The sequence below is a fragment of the Lepisma saccharinum genome, chromosome 30, assembly GCF_977018435.1.
Source record: "Lepisma saccharinum chromosome 30, izLepSacc3.1, whole genome shotgun sequence".
Lineage (NCBI taxonomy): Eukaryota > Metazoa > Arthropoda > Insecta > Zygentoma > Lepismatidae > Lepisma > Lepisma saccharinum.
This window is the reverse complement of record NC_139258.1, coordinates 36992087-37009630: the sequence shown is the minus strand read 5'-3', so window position 1 is coordinate 37009630 and position 17544 is coordinate 36992087. Positions and strand designations below refer to the sequence as shown.

Genomic DNA, 17544 nt, shown 5'->3' with positions numbered 1-17544 from the left:
TCTTAGTGTGAGGGATATTTTTTAAAAAAGAAATTGGTAACATATATGTCTCTACGGCTTAAAATACGTAAAAGTGGCAGCCCATATTTCGACCAGTTCCTTTATACAGGGTGGCACATATTGTATATACAAACTTCAAATGACAACGGAAGAACGGTGAGTGCTTGTAGTAACTTTATATGGTTAGGCAATAAAAATAGGCACACAGGCATTTAGTACAGTGTATAATATGGAGAATCCAGACATCAGTGCACCTTGAAAATAACGTCCTCTAAATGTTATCCTTCTTCTTGGATGCACTGTTCGAGGAGATGCGGGAAGGCTTTCATGACGCGCGTCTCAACATGTTCTGTGAATAGCGCGTACTTCGTGGCAACTGACGGTTCACAACATTGCACACAACTGTCTAACCCACCTCAGAATGCCGTGTGTCCCTGGAACACATACAGGGAAATCTTCATTGATCCGTCTCAATGACCGGCGCCTTTTTGGTTGAAGGCTTCCACCGCTGCAAACCGCGTCTGCACCGGCCAACTCTTCATCATAATTGCCCGAATCCAAACTCTCCATAAATGTGGGTATTACACACATGCACATTTGCATTCTAGCAGGGATGTCACATTGGTAGATACAATTATAATACTTATCACATTTACTAAGCGGCGAAGTAATCATATGTAGTAACATGCATTATCCCAATCTGCGATCTAACAACACCAATAGTATCCGAGTACCAAAATGTAACAAGGCAAGATACGGGTCAAAATCCTTATCATCGTTAGCGAGTAACGCGTGGAACCAACTGCCTGTACCCTGGAGAAAGGAGAGACTTGACCAAATTTAAACAAAGGCAGATGCTAATCTATGAATACTGACACAGTGCCTCATTTATCTCATTGCCTCCTTCACATATACTTGCTTAATTTCTATTTATTTTGTGTTTTTATTCCTTGTGTTCAATTATATAGGCACACTTATATTTTTCCATATTTTATATATTTATAAACATTTAGCAGAATTGTACAGCTTAACAAATTAATTCATGTAGGGCAAAATGCTGTTTCTATAGTAAGATAATGTGTGTAAAAATACTGTAAGCTTAAGTGTAACCTTACTTCAAATAATAAATAATAATATAACTTGGAAAACTGACAGTGTTTGGAAGTAACTAGTTACAAGTAACAGTTACTTTTAAGAAATGTAAGTAACTAGTTACTTTAAACTGAAGTAGCTGTAACTGTAACAGTTACTTTTCAAGGAAAGTAACGTTTTTAACATACTTTGACTTACTTGACTTAATTCCTTTCGTTCCTATTGGAACATAGGGCATCCACGAAGTGTCTCCATCTCACTCTATTGCATGCGATCTTCTTCATTTCTTTCCAACTTTTCCCCTGTTTTCCTTCTTCTTCAACAGTACGTCTCCATGAGCTTTTGGGTCTTCCCCTTTTTCTAGCACCTTGAGGGTTCCAGTAAAGTGCTTGCTTTTCATTTGTGTTGTCTGCTTTCCTTAGTGTGTGTCCTATCCAGTTCCATTTTCTTCTTTTAATTTGGTTTTTAATCTGGTCTTCTGATGCTCGTATCCAAAGTTCTTGATTTGTGATTACTTCTGGCCAATGTACATTTAATATTCTCCTGAGACATCTGTTAATGAAAACTTGTAATCTATTTGTGATTTCAGTTGTGACTTTCCAGGATTCTGCTCCATACAGCAATACTGATTTAACATTGCTTCTAAAAATCTTTAACTTTGTTTCTGTAGTTATAATCCTACTTTTCCATATTGGGTAGAGTTGTACAAAGGCCCCATTTGCTTTCTTGATGCGTTGTTTTACATCATGTTCTGCTCCTCCATTTGTTGCAACTACATTAACATACTTTACAACACTAAAATTGTTATTGTGTTGTACGTTATTGGCGATTATGTTACTTTTTTCTCTTTGCCATTCATCTGACACTTTTCTGTCAGACAGTTGTAAGCTGTGTTTGGCGAAGACAGTAACTATGTTAAGTGGTATAAAATCACTAGGTACCTCATACTGTTTCCATACAGTTAGTAGCTACAATTTTTCTCCCCCAATGGAAATTTCTTAAATACAACAAAGACATATTTTGTACACAGAGACATAAATAAAACAAATGTGAAGTCTTCACATATTATTTTATTAGAATTAGTGATTATTGATTGTGTGTAATTTATTTGCCAAAAAAATTCCAGCAGAAAGTAACTAACTGTAAATCCGTTACTTCTACAGAAGTAACTTTCCGAACACTGAAAACTGATAATTATATTTTTAATTTGATTTGAATGGCGTTGGTTTTGTTGGAGAAAAATTGTTTCAGGAGAGTCTCTCGCAGACAGGTATAATTGACGCTAAAGGCCAATACCCAGTGGCGGTTCGTGGGGTCTGCAAGGGGCAGGGCACATTCAAAATATGGAAGTCATGCCAGCGGCATTTAATATACAGGGTGACTTGTAATTAGATGTATTCCCTGAAAGGGGTTAAAGTAGACACAATTTGCAATAAATTTGACCATATGATACCCCGTCCGAAAATTAGTAGTTTTCGAGATAACTTTGAGCAAGACGTGTAATGTTCTTTAATTGTATTGTTCATTGATTCCATTCACATGAAGATGAATGAAGTATTATTTCTTGTACACAAATGAGAATGTTAGCAATATTTGTACCTTGTTGGATAGCAGATGACACAAGGAAGTAATTTAAGTAATTTGTACGATTCGTGGCATACCATTTTTGTTATTTATACGTTGCAAAGTAAACTGAGTGCATTTTTTTATCATGATTTGTAAGTTTAGACCCACCCGTTACTTACATGCGATTGTTATTTGGGAAAAAACTTTTTTTTTCAACGAACCACTTATTTGTTAGCTATCAGAAAACGCTGAAATAAGTGCCATACAATGAGCAGTTTTTTTCTCAACTCATCTTTTTATGTGGAAAAGGGTCATTTTTTAAAAAAAAAAAAACAATAGAAATACGATTATCTCGAAAACTACTAATTTTCGGACGGGGTATCATATGGTCAAATTTATTGCAAATTGTCTCTACTTTAACCCCTTTCAGGGAATACGTCTAATTACAAGTCACCCTGTATATCAAATTAGAAATATGTAATACTTTAGAAACGTTTACCTTGTAATTTAATTTCTTGTGTATCAGTTATATTCTCCTATTTTTGGCAGCAGCAAATTTCTCAATCAATGTATCTTTCCCGTTGAATAATCCTGTTGTATGTTCTGTTTTTCTATATTTAAACTCTTGATTTAGGAAAATCTGTGGTCTTGACGGGCCTAATTCTTTGGTCCAATCGGTCTGGTGATTTAAAGTTTGACCTTGCAATATCTCACCGGATTCATTTTACTTTATTTTCACGCGTAGGGTAACACGTCGGTAAAGAACTCGTAAACATTGGCGTGCGGACGTCTCTCTAATCATGGACGTCCGCAGATTTTTTCCACGGAGGGACAAGCAAGGTATTTTACCATAGAGCATATCACCCCGATAATAGTGTTGCCCCCTCAAAAACACCACTTGAATTTGAAACTATCGCATTCCTGCATAGCTATTATAATAATTAATTTAAATTACTTTAACTGAAATCAAATTATATGTGTGAAATATATACTTTTAGTTTGACATTCGATTTCTAAGGGGGCCATCATTGGTCCCTCTTCCAGACGTTTATGCCCCTATGTTATTATACTTTCACCTAGAAATTTAGTATAGAAGAATCTTATGAAGTATTTTCAAGCCGATGAAAGTTCAAAGCAACTACGGGGAAAGGGGGTGCAGTGGCGCAACCACAGGGGTGCACGGGACATTGTCTCCATCCTCGGACAAAATCAATTTCAGGGGGCAAACATGGAATTAAAGGAAAGCAAGACTAGTAGAATCCAGAGTAGCAGGACAAAAGGATAGTCAAGATAAAATTAGTTTTCATGTCTTTCTTCCAGACGGCCAGGAGCACCTACAAGAAAGGGGGGGGGGAGACTACTGCAATAGCTCACTCGATTTCAAATTTTATACAAATAAAAATACATTTCGAAAAATTATCTTGGTCGCTTCGCTCGCAATATCTGTTTTACTTGCAGTCTTATCAAGTTCAGAGCTGTAGCTAGGGGTTGGTGGGAGTTGGCCCTGGACGCCGAAAACCGAAATGAAAAAATTGTAAACCAGAATATCATGGCGCTCCATAAAAATTTTCGCGCCATATTTAATCGATATGCAATAAGGAAAAATTTGGATCTGAAAATTTTCTCGCTCGCAATTTGTTATCTGTAAATTACGAGTGAGAAATAACCGCTGCTAAACGGTTCTCTCTTAAATGCATGAACAATTGTTTGGAGGAAAAGGAGCGCGCACATTTGAGACACAATTTATCTGATTTTACAGTTGGTTTGTTATGGGGCGGATGAATTGATTATGTATGTGTGTGTGTGTGTGTGTGTGTGTGTGTGTGTGTGTGTGTGTGTGGTGTATATATACACACACACCCATCGATGCAATAAAACTTAAACAGAGTTAAAATTAGGTTTTCCTTTCCCGACTGAACTTTCATCAAGGCTTTTGCCGCCCCCCCCCCCCTAATCAGAGGGTCTGCGCACGCCTATGCTCATAAATAACACCAGTTTATAGAAACTTTTCAAAACACATTGAACCTCGACAATACTTCCCCACATCCTCCTTCCTTAGTTCCCTCCCATTCCATTGTTCGGTAAGGTAGGATAAATGGGCCCAGCTAGCGGGAAACCCAAAAACCGCCCCAAGCATTGGGTCTCAGCGATACTGTGACCATTCGCAATGAAAACACCCATAAACCCCCCCCCCCCCTGACCCCTCCCGCAGCTCAGAATGTAGGGATGATGTTAAATAGTGAGACAGGAAGTCCGAAGACAGAATGTGACCATTGCTATGTTGCCAAGTTTCGTCCAAAGTCGTCTTCGCTCCATTGAAGACTGGCCTCCCCTTGTAATCAAGGGGTCCCGGGTTCGATACCCGGTGGGTGCGCATAGTGGTTCAGTTCCCACTTTAAACTGTAGGTCCAGTCCCGATTAGCCTTACTGTGCATAAAGTGAACCTAAAACACCAAATCAATCAATCCAATGAAGACTGCTTGCAGAGCAGCAAATACAAGCGTTGCAAACAAGTATAAATTGTTGTAATAGATGGAGGGTCACGTGACCGTGTGACCTAAGGGTAGAACCGTGTCGATTGTAGTACAGTGGGATCCATGAGTATTAGCGTGCAAATTATCCATCACCATGTTCGTGCGTTTTATTTGACCCAATAAGAGCTTCAAGAATTAAAATAAAACTCAAAACAAGCTGTTGACAACTTCTGCACTAGCATACATAAAAATCCATTGCCTAAAAACGCATAGGATGTAAGAGAAAAATTAATAAAAATAGTCATGGACAATTTACACGGTAATACTCATGAATCCCACTGTACTCAGTACTGGACTATTCTACGTTGATTGTAGATTACTCCTACTCAAAATTAGGTGCTTTATCAAATTCTTCGACTTTGAAAACCTACATTTTGACTATAACTTGCACTTTTCTAAATCAACGGAATTAAAGACAAATTATAGGAGAGTTTCACGTGATGTCATAGCACGCAGCGCCGTCATGATCGCGAGCAGACTTGTAAACAATGAGTAGGAAAGCGAGTGCGGGCATATATTTTCTAAGTGGCCAAGGTGTGCATGTACTGTATACGTTTATAGAGATTTTCTTTATTACAAATTACACAGTTGTTTTAGTTGTGTGCGAGATATCAGGAACATAGTGTGCAATCGAAAATAATGTTTTGCAGTCACGAAATGGTGTACCTATGTAGGTACTATTTCTTCATGTGTAAAAACTCTTAGCACAATCGACGAGAACATAAGTTGTGTTGTGGTGTTGATCCGTATGAACTCGACGCTAAAGTAATGAAAAAGAATATAACTATAAATAGTTATCCAAATGTTAAAATGTCAGTCACATATTTCGCATCCTAAGCTTGCATTATTTGTTTTATGATTACAATTATTTTACTGTTCCTGAAACACAGTAATTTACATTAGGTTAGTCATAAAACACGGTTTCCATTCCTTGCCCGTAAGAAATTAGGGTGACGAGCTACAATATAAAAAGATAAATGTCGCTAACATTTTTTGAACAAGTTAATATGACCCACTTTCACAAAATGTTCATGTACACTTGATATTTTTTCATTAATATCGGCACGATGTATTCTCGCGTGTCATGGCGGGGACACTCTTGTCAACTATTTTTGAGTTAATTCATCCAGGTTTGATAATCTTTTGTATTTGTAAAATGTTTATATTAATTTTAAGGGAATTAAGCCAAGCAGGAGCTTCTATTTGAACAAATGATCGTTGCAAAATGAATCATTGCGTTCAAATCTCACTCGCTCCAATGTTAGGTCGTGTTTGTTTACCTGGCAGGCTCGCAATCATGGCGGCTCCATTTCATATGTATTTCAATGACGTCAGTGAAACTCACCTATTTGAAGGTGCAAATCCGCCATTTTAAAAAAAAATTGTGGCTGAACTGTTACACGAAAATAAATTTGTCTATCCAGCTTTCTGTAGCTTCTGGTGTCGAGAACACGAATCCGTGGAGAACCTATGGTCTTCAAAATTCCTATAGAGTAAATGGACTAATTACAGAAATGAGTTTTCATTTCATCTGAAACAGATTGGATAGGTTGCTTACAATCTATTTATTCAATATTTATATTGTAATAGATACAAATACGAGTGTATTTTAATCAATGTTCAGAATATTATACATTTAAAGACAAAAATATAAGCATTTTCTCTCGTTTAATACAGAAACATAATTGGATATATTTTGATTGCTATATAGAAATATAATTTTATATATGTACTAAATACACATACATTAGGAGATGTGCTTTATTGCACATGATAGATTCACAAAAGTGCTATTTTATTGTTCTTATTTCTGAACTTCTATTTGTAAGTTGGTAACATTTAGAGTTTGAAGTTTACGTCCAGCAGAAATCTTAAGTGCATCAGATGTATATTTCATTGACAGAAAATGCATCAAATTACCTTTGTGTGAATTGTAAGTGTTACGTCCATTGCATACTGTGGGCGTCGTGTATGTATAATTGTATTTTCTTGCTGCATTTTCTGTTCCAAGATAGTGCATGGTGTGATGAGTAAATTCGGAAAAAGGATTGAAATACAAGAAAAACATTCCCCAATCTCGAATGTAAAAACAGACCGGGTTGATACCCCAATCCTCCACCGAAATTTTCCACACTTGCCCATTAGATTCCAAACTTCCAGACTTCACATGTTTCGAATGCATTTCCAGAACATGCTTCTCCATATTCGCTTTATCGAAACAAGCATTGTCCTCGCACATGTAATCATAAGGGCACTTGTAACGGGTGTAATCACAGTCCTTCACATGATCTAAGAGGGCGCTCTTTGTCATCACCACCGTACATCCAAAATTTACATTAGGGCACTGAAGGGGCATTTTACCAACAACATTTTCTACTGAAGTGCATCGTTTAGCCTCTGCAATACATGGTAGATACTCATCGCATTTCGAGCATAGACGTAATTTCCTAAAACATTTCTTACAAAATAAGTGACTTTTTGGACATTCGTATATTTCATTCAGTAATGTTTCGTCACACTCCAAGCATCTTACTGCTGACCACATAACACGCAACTGTCTCTCATTCACAGAACATGGCATCAATTTTTCCCTGGCGGCAATGTCAGAAGCTCTTAACGATGACAACAAATGAATTAACTGCTCCTCATCCAAAGAATATGTCTTGTTCGTTTTCTCGGCCATTTGGTACCTGGAAGTATACAATTGATTCAAATATCTACTTTAGGATAAACTCCACATTTGCAAGTTGATTAACATAAGCCCCGTCTAGTTCGCTGCACTTTCTGACTCTCTCTGCACTCGCGCGTCTATTGTTGGTTACACGGTGCAACACCGCCTCGTCTACCTCGTTGATTTTATGTCAAGTAGTGTATTTGGTGTTTGCACAGTTTGCACTACGTGCTAGAACGGTGTAATTTATGGTGTATGATCACATGGTCCATGCTAACTAATCAAATGAACGTCGTCTATTTGGTTGAACGTAATTTTCTTGCACCAGCCTGACACCGGGGTACACCTACCCTACACCTAGTATAAAAAAGTGAAGCGAACTAGACGGGGCTATTACTACGTGTGTTCATTTCGATCTTCAGCCGAGAGATCGGGAGAAGCGTGGCGGGCGGTGCTGACGGAGATGCCGACATTTGCGGCCTGTAATGCCCGCTTATTTTTATGGATGTATGCAGACATTTATATAAATATTGCAAAACTAGCACTGACCTGTGTTATAACACGCAAAAAGTTCTTCTGTAATTCATCCAAGTTCTGCTCTTATATGCACAAATAAATACGCTTTAGAAACTATGTTAAGAGTCACAGATAATAAAACATTTTAATCATAGTTTTGACCAGTAACGTTCTGCTTAATTTTATATCCTTGAAAGAGTTTTGTGTCGATGGGGATCGTTTGGAGGTTTCGAATGTGCAACACTATCAAGATTACGCTGCAGACGAAACCGTTAAAAGTCGATGGTTTTCGTGAGCTTCCTTGCAATCCGAAATCTCAGAGCTCGAGTTTTTTGTTCCTTCGCGACTAGATGAAGACAGCTGTGGTGAGCATATATAAACCAAGAGCGTGTTAATTTCGTACCGTACGCAAGAGTGTTATTCTTGGTTACTTGCCGTTACTTGTTTGTGTTATTACAGTGTGTATGTGTGTTGTGTCAGTGAGACGATTGGAATACCAGCCGCAAGGTTCAAGTTAGAACAAAGATTTTTTATGTATGACACTTACGTGAAAACAGACTCGTGTCGAGACGTGTGTAGGCAATTTGTACAGAAAGTTCCAGGCGTTTCGCCTCCACATAGAGATACGGTTACACATCTTGTCCTTAAATTACGAGAAACTGGATCGTTAAATTTTAAAACACCTACGCAAAAACGAAGGATTTTAACCGAAGAAAAACTCGATGAAATTGGTGCAGCGTTAGAACGTTCTCCAAACAAACCTCTACGCCGTGTTTCACAGGAGATGGGCGTGTCAAAATCATCAGCACATACAGCCACTAAGCTACTAAAATTAAAACCGTACATAGTTTCTATAGTGCAAGAATTACGGCCCCCTGACAACGTAAGTAGAGTAAATTTCTGTAATTGGGTTTTGTAGAATATTGTAGAAGGTATTGTTGATCCACAGTTAATAATTTTTGCGGATGAGGCATGGTTTCACTTGCGTGGTCATGTGTGTTCACAGAACAATAGATACTGGAGCACTGAAAATCCCCGAATAATACACGAAGTTCCGTTACATGATGCAAAAATTGGTGTGTGGTGTGCTGTAAGTGCAAAAAGAATAATAGGGCCTATATTTTTTGAAGACACAATAAATTCAGAGAGGTACCGCACACAAATACTCGCGCAGTTTTTTCAGTTGTTATCAGATAATGAGAGCCAATATGGGTATTTTCAACAAGATTCGGCCACGGCCCATACCGCCGCTGATTCTTTGGACGCTATAAGGGAGGTGTTTGATGACAGAATAATTTCTAGAGGTTTATGGCCTTCACGTTCGCCAGATCTTACCGTATGTGACTATTATTTGTGGGGAACCTTGAAAAATAGAGTCTACCGAAATAACCCTCATAGCATCGACGAACTAAAAGACAATTAAGGACAGAACTTGGAAGAATTACGGAAGAAGAACTTTTGCGTGTGTATCAAAATTTCATCAAACGATGCCTGGAACGTGTGAATGTAGGTGGACATCACTTTGAACAACTCTATTAACACAGGTTAGTGCTCGTTTTGCAATATTTATATAAATGTCTGCATATGTCCATAAAAATAAGCGGGCATTACACGCCGCAAATGTCGGCATCTCCGTCAGCGCCGCCCGCCACGCTTCTCTCGGCTGAAGATCGAAATGAACGCACTAGTTATAAGTGTACGTCTGATTGATTGAATTGGTTTATTTTACTTGTCTTTTCTGACACTTTTGTCTAATCACGAAGATTGAAATGATGTAGAAATTCATGAAGGGACACTTACAATTAACTCCCATTCCAGGGTTCAAAACCGGGACCTTTGGCGTTGTAGCGCTATGTGCTAACTATTCCACCAAGGAGGTTAGCAAGTATACGTCTGAGCGCTTTGCATATGAGTACTCTACGCACAGATTACATCGGCTTTTAGTGTACATAATCTGCCTAGAGACACATACAAATATATTAACAATATAAGGGGTCTGTGGTTCCAATGTATAAACATTGCAATTTAATTTAATTAAACGGTATATGAGCCATTCCATGTGAAAGTGGTTAAACAAGGTTAATTTATTTTTATTGAAATTAAAGTGAAAACTATGTAGTATTTGGAATTATTAATGCAAACATTAGTTTTATGGTTTATGAACATCATTGTTTCAAACCTATTACTCTTTATTTTAAGTGGGATTTTATGTGTGGTGTTTCCAGTTAATTCAATTTAATTACGATAGAATATTATACCATAAGAAAACTAAATTTATTGTAATTTTGTTCTAATCATCTCATTTGATGTTTCTATATCTTAAGCTATAAAGTATCCTACTTAATTTCTGAAACAAACCTTAGTTTCAAGAATCTATTTATGATAATTTTGATAGCCCTTGCCTTGTTCCATGAATCTTCAAAGTAAATAATGTGCATGCTGTCACACCAGTCACAGGAAAAATATGTTTATTAAGAAAGTATGTAGTAATATTTTTAGAAACTATCTGAATATTGAGTAAAGTTTGCTTTGTGAAAATGAAATGGGAAATTATTTCAGTAAACCCATATATTTCACAGAGTTTTCTGAAAGTCTGAGGAAGGTTCTAAAGTGGGGTCTCAGAAGTGTTGCACAGTCACAATTACAAAAAAGGTATTTTCTGTAGCTGAAAATTGAGGAAGGAATATTCTGAAATTAAATAGCTTTCATCAAGGAAGATGAAATTATATGAATTGTTAGAATTACATATTTGAAGGTGCTAAGAAAATCATTTTAAAATGAATGTAAATTTGTCTGAATGTCTCACCGGTCACAATGGAATTGTACAGATAATATTCAATTTAAGGTGCTGAGTTCACATACTTAAGACTGGAACTACATTGACAAACACAAGTTACAAATGTGACGGGATATACAATCTACAAATGTTAATTGTACAAGAATTCCAAACTCAAATATAACTAATCAATACTGTTGGGCGATATATCGTCCAGACGACATACGCGTATTGCGATATTGAAAAAATATCGTAGAGGCTATATCAACTAGACGATATATCGTCACGTTGGCACGTATCTAGAAATACATTTGGGGGGGGGGGGGGTCCGAACGAAGTGTCTCAAAATAATAATAATTATAGTATCCTTTTTGGTATAATTTAACAATACAGGGAATTCATCCAATATGTTTGAAATTTGGGATACTTACTAATTTGGGCCTCGTAATCACGAATCTGCACTTAAAATTTGGCGCTCACGTATAAATTTGGCGCTTATTTGGGGGCAGGTGAATCCGGCCAATTTCTAACATGCCTTTAACAGGGACTCTATAGATAAAGCCAGGGAGCCGGAGTGGAGTGGAGGCGGGGCCGCATTAGCGGTTGGGGGCGGTAGGTCAATTACCCCAGGAGCGGAGCCCGGAATCTGTGGGAAATTTGGAAATCGAGGGTGTAGAAATAAGAACTTAATTTAGATTATTTTGCTATTTCTACGTGTGAGCGCCAAATTTTAACTGCAGATTCGTGATTAGGGGGCCAAAATTAGTGAGTATGCCGAATTTCAAACAAAATGGAGAAATTCCTGGTATTGTAAAATCGCTCCCTTCATTATTTTCATTGTTAAATTTTAGTTATTTTATTATTTCATTATTTGCATCATTAAACTTTAGTACTTACTAATTAGTAAGTCTTTCGGGGGTCCGGACCCCCTGGATCCCTCCCTAAATACGTCCTTATCACGATATTTGGCGATATGTATGATGGTGACGATATATCATCACGATATTTTAGCGATATACTCTATGTGATCAAAAGTATCCGGACACACCGCGAAATGTGTGTTTATCATAGAGGGCGACACAGTACTGCCATCTACCACGTGGAACACATAGGCAGCGAACTCAGTAGTCTGCAGACAGTGTGAGACAGCAGTATGGGATGGTCTGAGGAATTCACAGACTTTCAACGTGGTCAGATGGTTGGGTGCCACTTACGTAGGAAGTCTGTGTGTGAGATTTCCACCCTCCTAAACATCCCTCGGTCCACTGTTTCCGATGTTATAGTGAAGGGATGTGTACAACCCAAAAGAGTGCAGGCCAACCTCCCATGTTGACCTCCAGAGACAATCGAGTGTTGAAGAGGGTCGTACAGCATTATTGTCAATCATCCATCGCCACCATCACACAGAAATTCCGAACTGCATCAGGATCTACTCCAAGCACCATTACTGTTTGGCGCAAGGTGCGGCAACTTGGTTTCCATGGCCGAGCAACTGCTCATAAGTCCAACATCACACAGACAAATGCCAAACGCCGCCTCGTGTGGTGCAAGGAGCATCGAAACTGGACCATAGAACAGTGGACAACCGTTGTGTGGAGTGATGAATCACAGTACACAATGTGGCGATCCGATGGTAGGGTGTGGGTGTGGCGAATGCCTAGTGAACGACATCTACCAGCCTGTATAGTGCAGAGAGTGAAATTCGGAGGTGGCGGGGTTACAGTGTGGTCATGTTTCTCCTGGAGGGGGCTTGGCCCCCTTGTTGCTTTACATGGCAATGTCACGGCACAAGCTTATGTTGACATTTTAACAGCTGACGACAACAACAAGTGGTCTGACGACAACAACGTCCCACTAATAGACTGGCCTGTGCCGAGTCCTGATTTGAATCCCATAGAACATCTCTCGGATGTTTTGGAATGCCGACTTCGTGCTAGACCACACCGATCCACATCAATACCTCTTCTCATTTTGGCGCTCTGCGAGGAATGGGCTGCCATTCCTCAGGAAACCTTCCAGCACCTATTTGAAAGTATGCCTGTGAGAGTGAATACTCATCAAGAAAAAGGGTGGGCCAACACTGCATTGACTGCCAGTGTTCCCGATGGAGGAATGCCCAAACTTGTACTTTATTTTCAGGTGGGTGTCCGGATACTTCTGATCACATAGAGTATATCGTGGAGACGATATATCGCTGATATGACTACACGGGAAAATGTCGTATCGTATCGGTTTCTCCCATAAAAATAAATGCTGAACTGTGAAAACTTGCCTCAGAGCATTATATGTGAGTGTACCTTCATCAATTTCATCATATCATCACTCATTTCCATCTTCGCAAATAGCCAGAAGGGGCAGAAAAGCGAAGTAAAACCAAATCAATCAATGAATCTCTGTTTCAGACTTCCTCAAAATGATTATTTTCTCGAGCTATTTGATCGCTCCTCATACGTTAACGTTGAACTCTGTTTTAGCAGAAAATGAATAAAATTAAGAGAAATGTGCTTCATATTACAGGAGAAAACTTATAAAACAGCATAGGATATTCTTATGGCTAACACCTAACGTGAGAAATTCCTAGATTAACACCGTGCTTATCCTCTAGTTACGATATTAAGTCTATCGATTGGTTTACTTTACTTCACTTTTCTGCCACTTTTGGCTAATCGCGAAGAATAAGAATGAGATGATATGATGAAAGTGATCATATATAGTGGTTTTTGTCACTGATTCACTCGTGCAGTTAAAGTTCACTGAAGTAATCAAGCAACCAATCGCAAATTATTTTACAAATTAATATGAAATAAGTTCGGGGCCGTTTACCCACTGTACCCCCTCGAGAATTACGTCGATTTTTTTTAATCGACAGATTTCAATGTTGTACGTAATATAAAAGTGGTTCCAGCTTTAGGAAAGCACAAATAACGGAGATATTTGATGCCAAAGAATGGCCCATGTAAGTTAAAACCTGTAATTTCAGAGTATTTTCGCAGTTTGTTGTTAGTAAAAACTGTTTATATGCACACTAAAATGGCGAAAGAACACGTCGAAAATAACTACAGAACCAATCCTAACCTAACTACGTAAAATTATAGCTGCTGTTGTGGAAAGTCGTTTCGAGTGCTATATTTATTCACTTGCGCGAAGCCTTCGAGCTGTTTTGCTTCACAGTAAAACAACACGTTAAGGTAACAGGCGTACTTTACTTCACAATAACATTTCAGAGAGTTAAATCAACTGAAAACGTTCATGAACAACAAGATATTCATAAACCATGCAAAATATTTCACTTTCTCCATGGAGTACAGAAAACCAAGGGTGCCCAGGTAGGCTACAGTTAAATTACGCAAAAGCAACGTGTTGGAATCACATGAACAAATCTCGGAAATGGATGGGGAGACACACATTAGCGCCATTAATCGTGGAACATCGACTTTCGGGGTACAGAGATTCAAGGCGTAAGTTTGCTACATATAACCAGAAGTCCCAATATTCGCTGAAATAGTCTTGGGAAGCAAATGAACATTTCATACTGTTCACTAGAGTTTTCCTATCGTATTTTGGTGACATACCTATTGACGAAAACCAAATTCTTTGCGTGAATTCAAAGCCAGAATTACAAAAGCAATTCAAACGATCACACAGCAGAGCTGAGTAGCTACATTTCAGCGGAACGGATGTCACAAACGTTGAAGTTGGAGAATGCAAGAACGCTTTTTTTAAAAAATGAAATTTTTCATGTCCTGTTTACTACACACGCTAGTCGTATTTATTGAGCTTATTGAGTAACTTATTACTGCTTTTGAAATGCACAAGAACTTTAGGTCCTCGCTCGTGTTTTCTTCTTAATCTAGTGAATTGTCGCTAGAACATACGTACTTCGTTGTGCACTATAGAAGAGCACCTGTTATGCAGAGCTCGTAAGGGACAAACGGATTTCATCAAATTTACAGGAGAAAGTACTTACCCAATGCAGTTTCTTTATACTTGTGGAAGTTCGGGGAAGTGTTTTCACGCATCGTTCATTGAATTTTGCCGGTTAATCATCTTTTTTCGATATAAATGTGTGACCGTTGCACGACAGCTCTTGCATCGTTGCACGACAGCTCTTGCATCCATTTACTTCCAGGTGGATGTAGCCTGTGCGTGATGACGTAATCCGGGCCAGTGTTTCCAAACATGCGTTTATGTAACCGGTCACACGTTTAAATTTGAACGTGATCAACGTGTTGAAAATGACGTGCGCAGGATGCGTGGTACAATTGAAAGGGGTTGAAGATTTCATTAGCACTTCTTTCGTTCAATTTAGCATATACAAAATAATGTATATTTCTTACATTAACGAGTACTTACTGTTGATCCTTATTTCCCACAAACCATCCCAAAATAGAATATACGTTACGGTAACATGGATTACTTTTTTCCTTTACATGGATTACTTTTTTTCCTTTATACGCGCTATTATGGAGTGCTAATGGAACCTAACCTAACAGGCCTAACCTAACCTAGTAGGCATACCTTGTCCCCGCGATGGTCCGTGGGGCTATCGTGAATTTTTGGGCCAAAAGTTCACGATATCCCCACGGACCATCACGGGAACGAGGTATGCCTACTAGGTTAGGTTAGGCCTGTTAGGTTAGGTTCCATTAGCACTTCTTTCGTTCAATGTAGCATATACAAAATAATGTATATTTCTTACATTAACGAGTACTTACTGTTGATCCTTATTTCCCACAAACCATCCACGGGTAGCACCAAAAACCATTGACGTTAGCCCAAAAATTCACGATAGCCCCACGGACCATCACGGGGACGAGGTATGCCTACTAGGTTAGGTTAGGCCTGTTAGGTTAGGTTCCATTAGCACTTCTTTCGTTCAATTTAGCATATACGGACAAGATTGGCTTCTAGCAGTAGCAATAGCGTGTATTGTGCTCCCGTGCAGATAGCAAATGGCGGCAGCTGCAATAGCTCCTCGGAAATAGATTTTCGTAGAAAACAACCTGCATTCGCATTAAAATGGATCAAAACTTCATTCCCGAACACGTTTCCGACATTCGGACAACATCGGCTTCTAGCAGCAGCAATACAGTGTATTGTGCTCTCCTGCAGAAAGCAAATGGCGGCAGCAGCAATAGCTCGTCGGAAATAGATTTTAGTAGAAAACAACATGCATTCGCATTAAAATGGATCAAAACTTCATTCCCGAACACGTTTCCGACATTCGGACAACATCGGCTTCTAGCAGCAGCAATACAGTGTATTGTGCTCTCCTGCAGAAAGCAAATGACGGCAGCAGCAATAGCTCGTCGGAAATAGATTTTAGTAGAAAACAACATGCATTCGCATTAAAATGGATCAAAACTACATTCCCGAACACGTTTCCGACATTCCTCCTCACCGGTAAATAATGAGCAATTGTGCCGATCTTGCACTTTCTACGCTAGGTGGGGTGGAAACATTGCATATGGATTACGGTGGTGAAACTGTGACGGCCATTTCCCGTGTTACGGAAGGGAAGAAGCAAGAAGAAGCAAGCAAGAAAAATTACTCGATATGTCGCAAATATAGCTATTTTCGGTGAAATAAGCGAAATGTAACCTTCAGCAATGTTCGTCAATGCAGAATACGTAAGTACGAATACCGAAATTACAAAAATGAGGAAATTTTAGCTGTTTGTCCGATACGAGAAATTTACCGAAATTGTAACTAACCTGAGAATAATATAATCACGCTGATCTCTACAAAGTCCTGTGTTAAGCGTATTCACTTTTGTAGACGATACGAGTATATACCCGCTGTTCCAAAGGTTGAACCACAAGTAAACGTACGTATACTTCCTGCTGCTAACGCTATCAGAGTCAAATCCAAATGACGTGAGATATGCTGGTCTGTGAAGCTCAGTGTTGCCAACCACTTGAATCGACAAGTCGCTACATCTGCACATGAATTCCGCTAACATGTAAAACTAGAACAATCTAAACACACGGCCATGAAATTAGGTGGCTGGCAGAGGTTCGCGCTGTTGCCACGTCGGAGCACAACCCCGTGTGTTCGGAGGTTTAGGAGCAGTCCGACGTGTAGATATGGGACTCCATTTCTGGGGCCTGTAACGAACTTTCGATTCACACGATCACCAGCTCTGTATCGAATGGGACTCAAAAATGCCCGGGAGAGAGATTGATATGGCGTTCGAATCGGACTACAGGCAAGCAGGTTGACGTTGGTTGACGTTGCCACACAGTGCGCGGGAACCAGCGACTTTTGTCCCGCCCTCGCTTTGCTTTTCCCATATGTGGCACCAGCGCAATTCAGTTTGAAAATTGCTACTCTAACTTAAAGATAAAACTCAAGTGTATGTCTACATTTTGAAGGAACTTTTAAAAACA

The 17544-nt window shown here is 39.0% G+C and overlaps 1 protein-coding gene across 2 annotated transcripts in view; it reads right to left on the bottom strand.

Moving 5' to 3' along the window:
• The window catches only part of LOC145981779 (uncharacterized), a 39852-nt gene extending 22655 nt beyond the window's left edge, over nt 1–17197 (bottom strand). The window contains exons 1-2 of one of the 2 annotated variants that reach the window (XR_014440987.1): nt 16870–17197; nt 6918–7882 (exon numbers count right to left, since the gene is read on the bottom strand). Coding sequence is in view for 1 of the 2 variants with exons in the window: in XM_083115195.1 (XP_082971321.1) it covers nt 6997–7882; nt 16870–17117 (1134 nt within the window). In the remaining variant the exon portion in view is untranslated. Of the gene's footprint in view, nt 1–6754; nt 7883–16869 lie in introns of those variants that run through there. The other variant, XM_083115195.1, reaches the window with a different exon arrangement.
• Nucleotides 17198–17544: the final 347 nt, after the last annotated feature.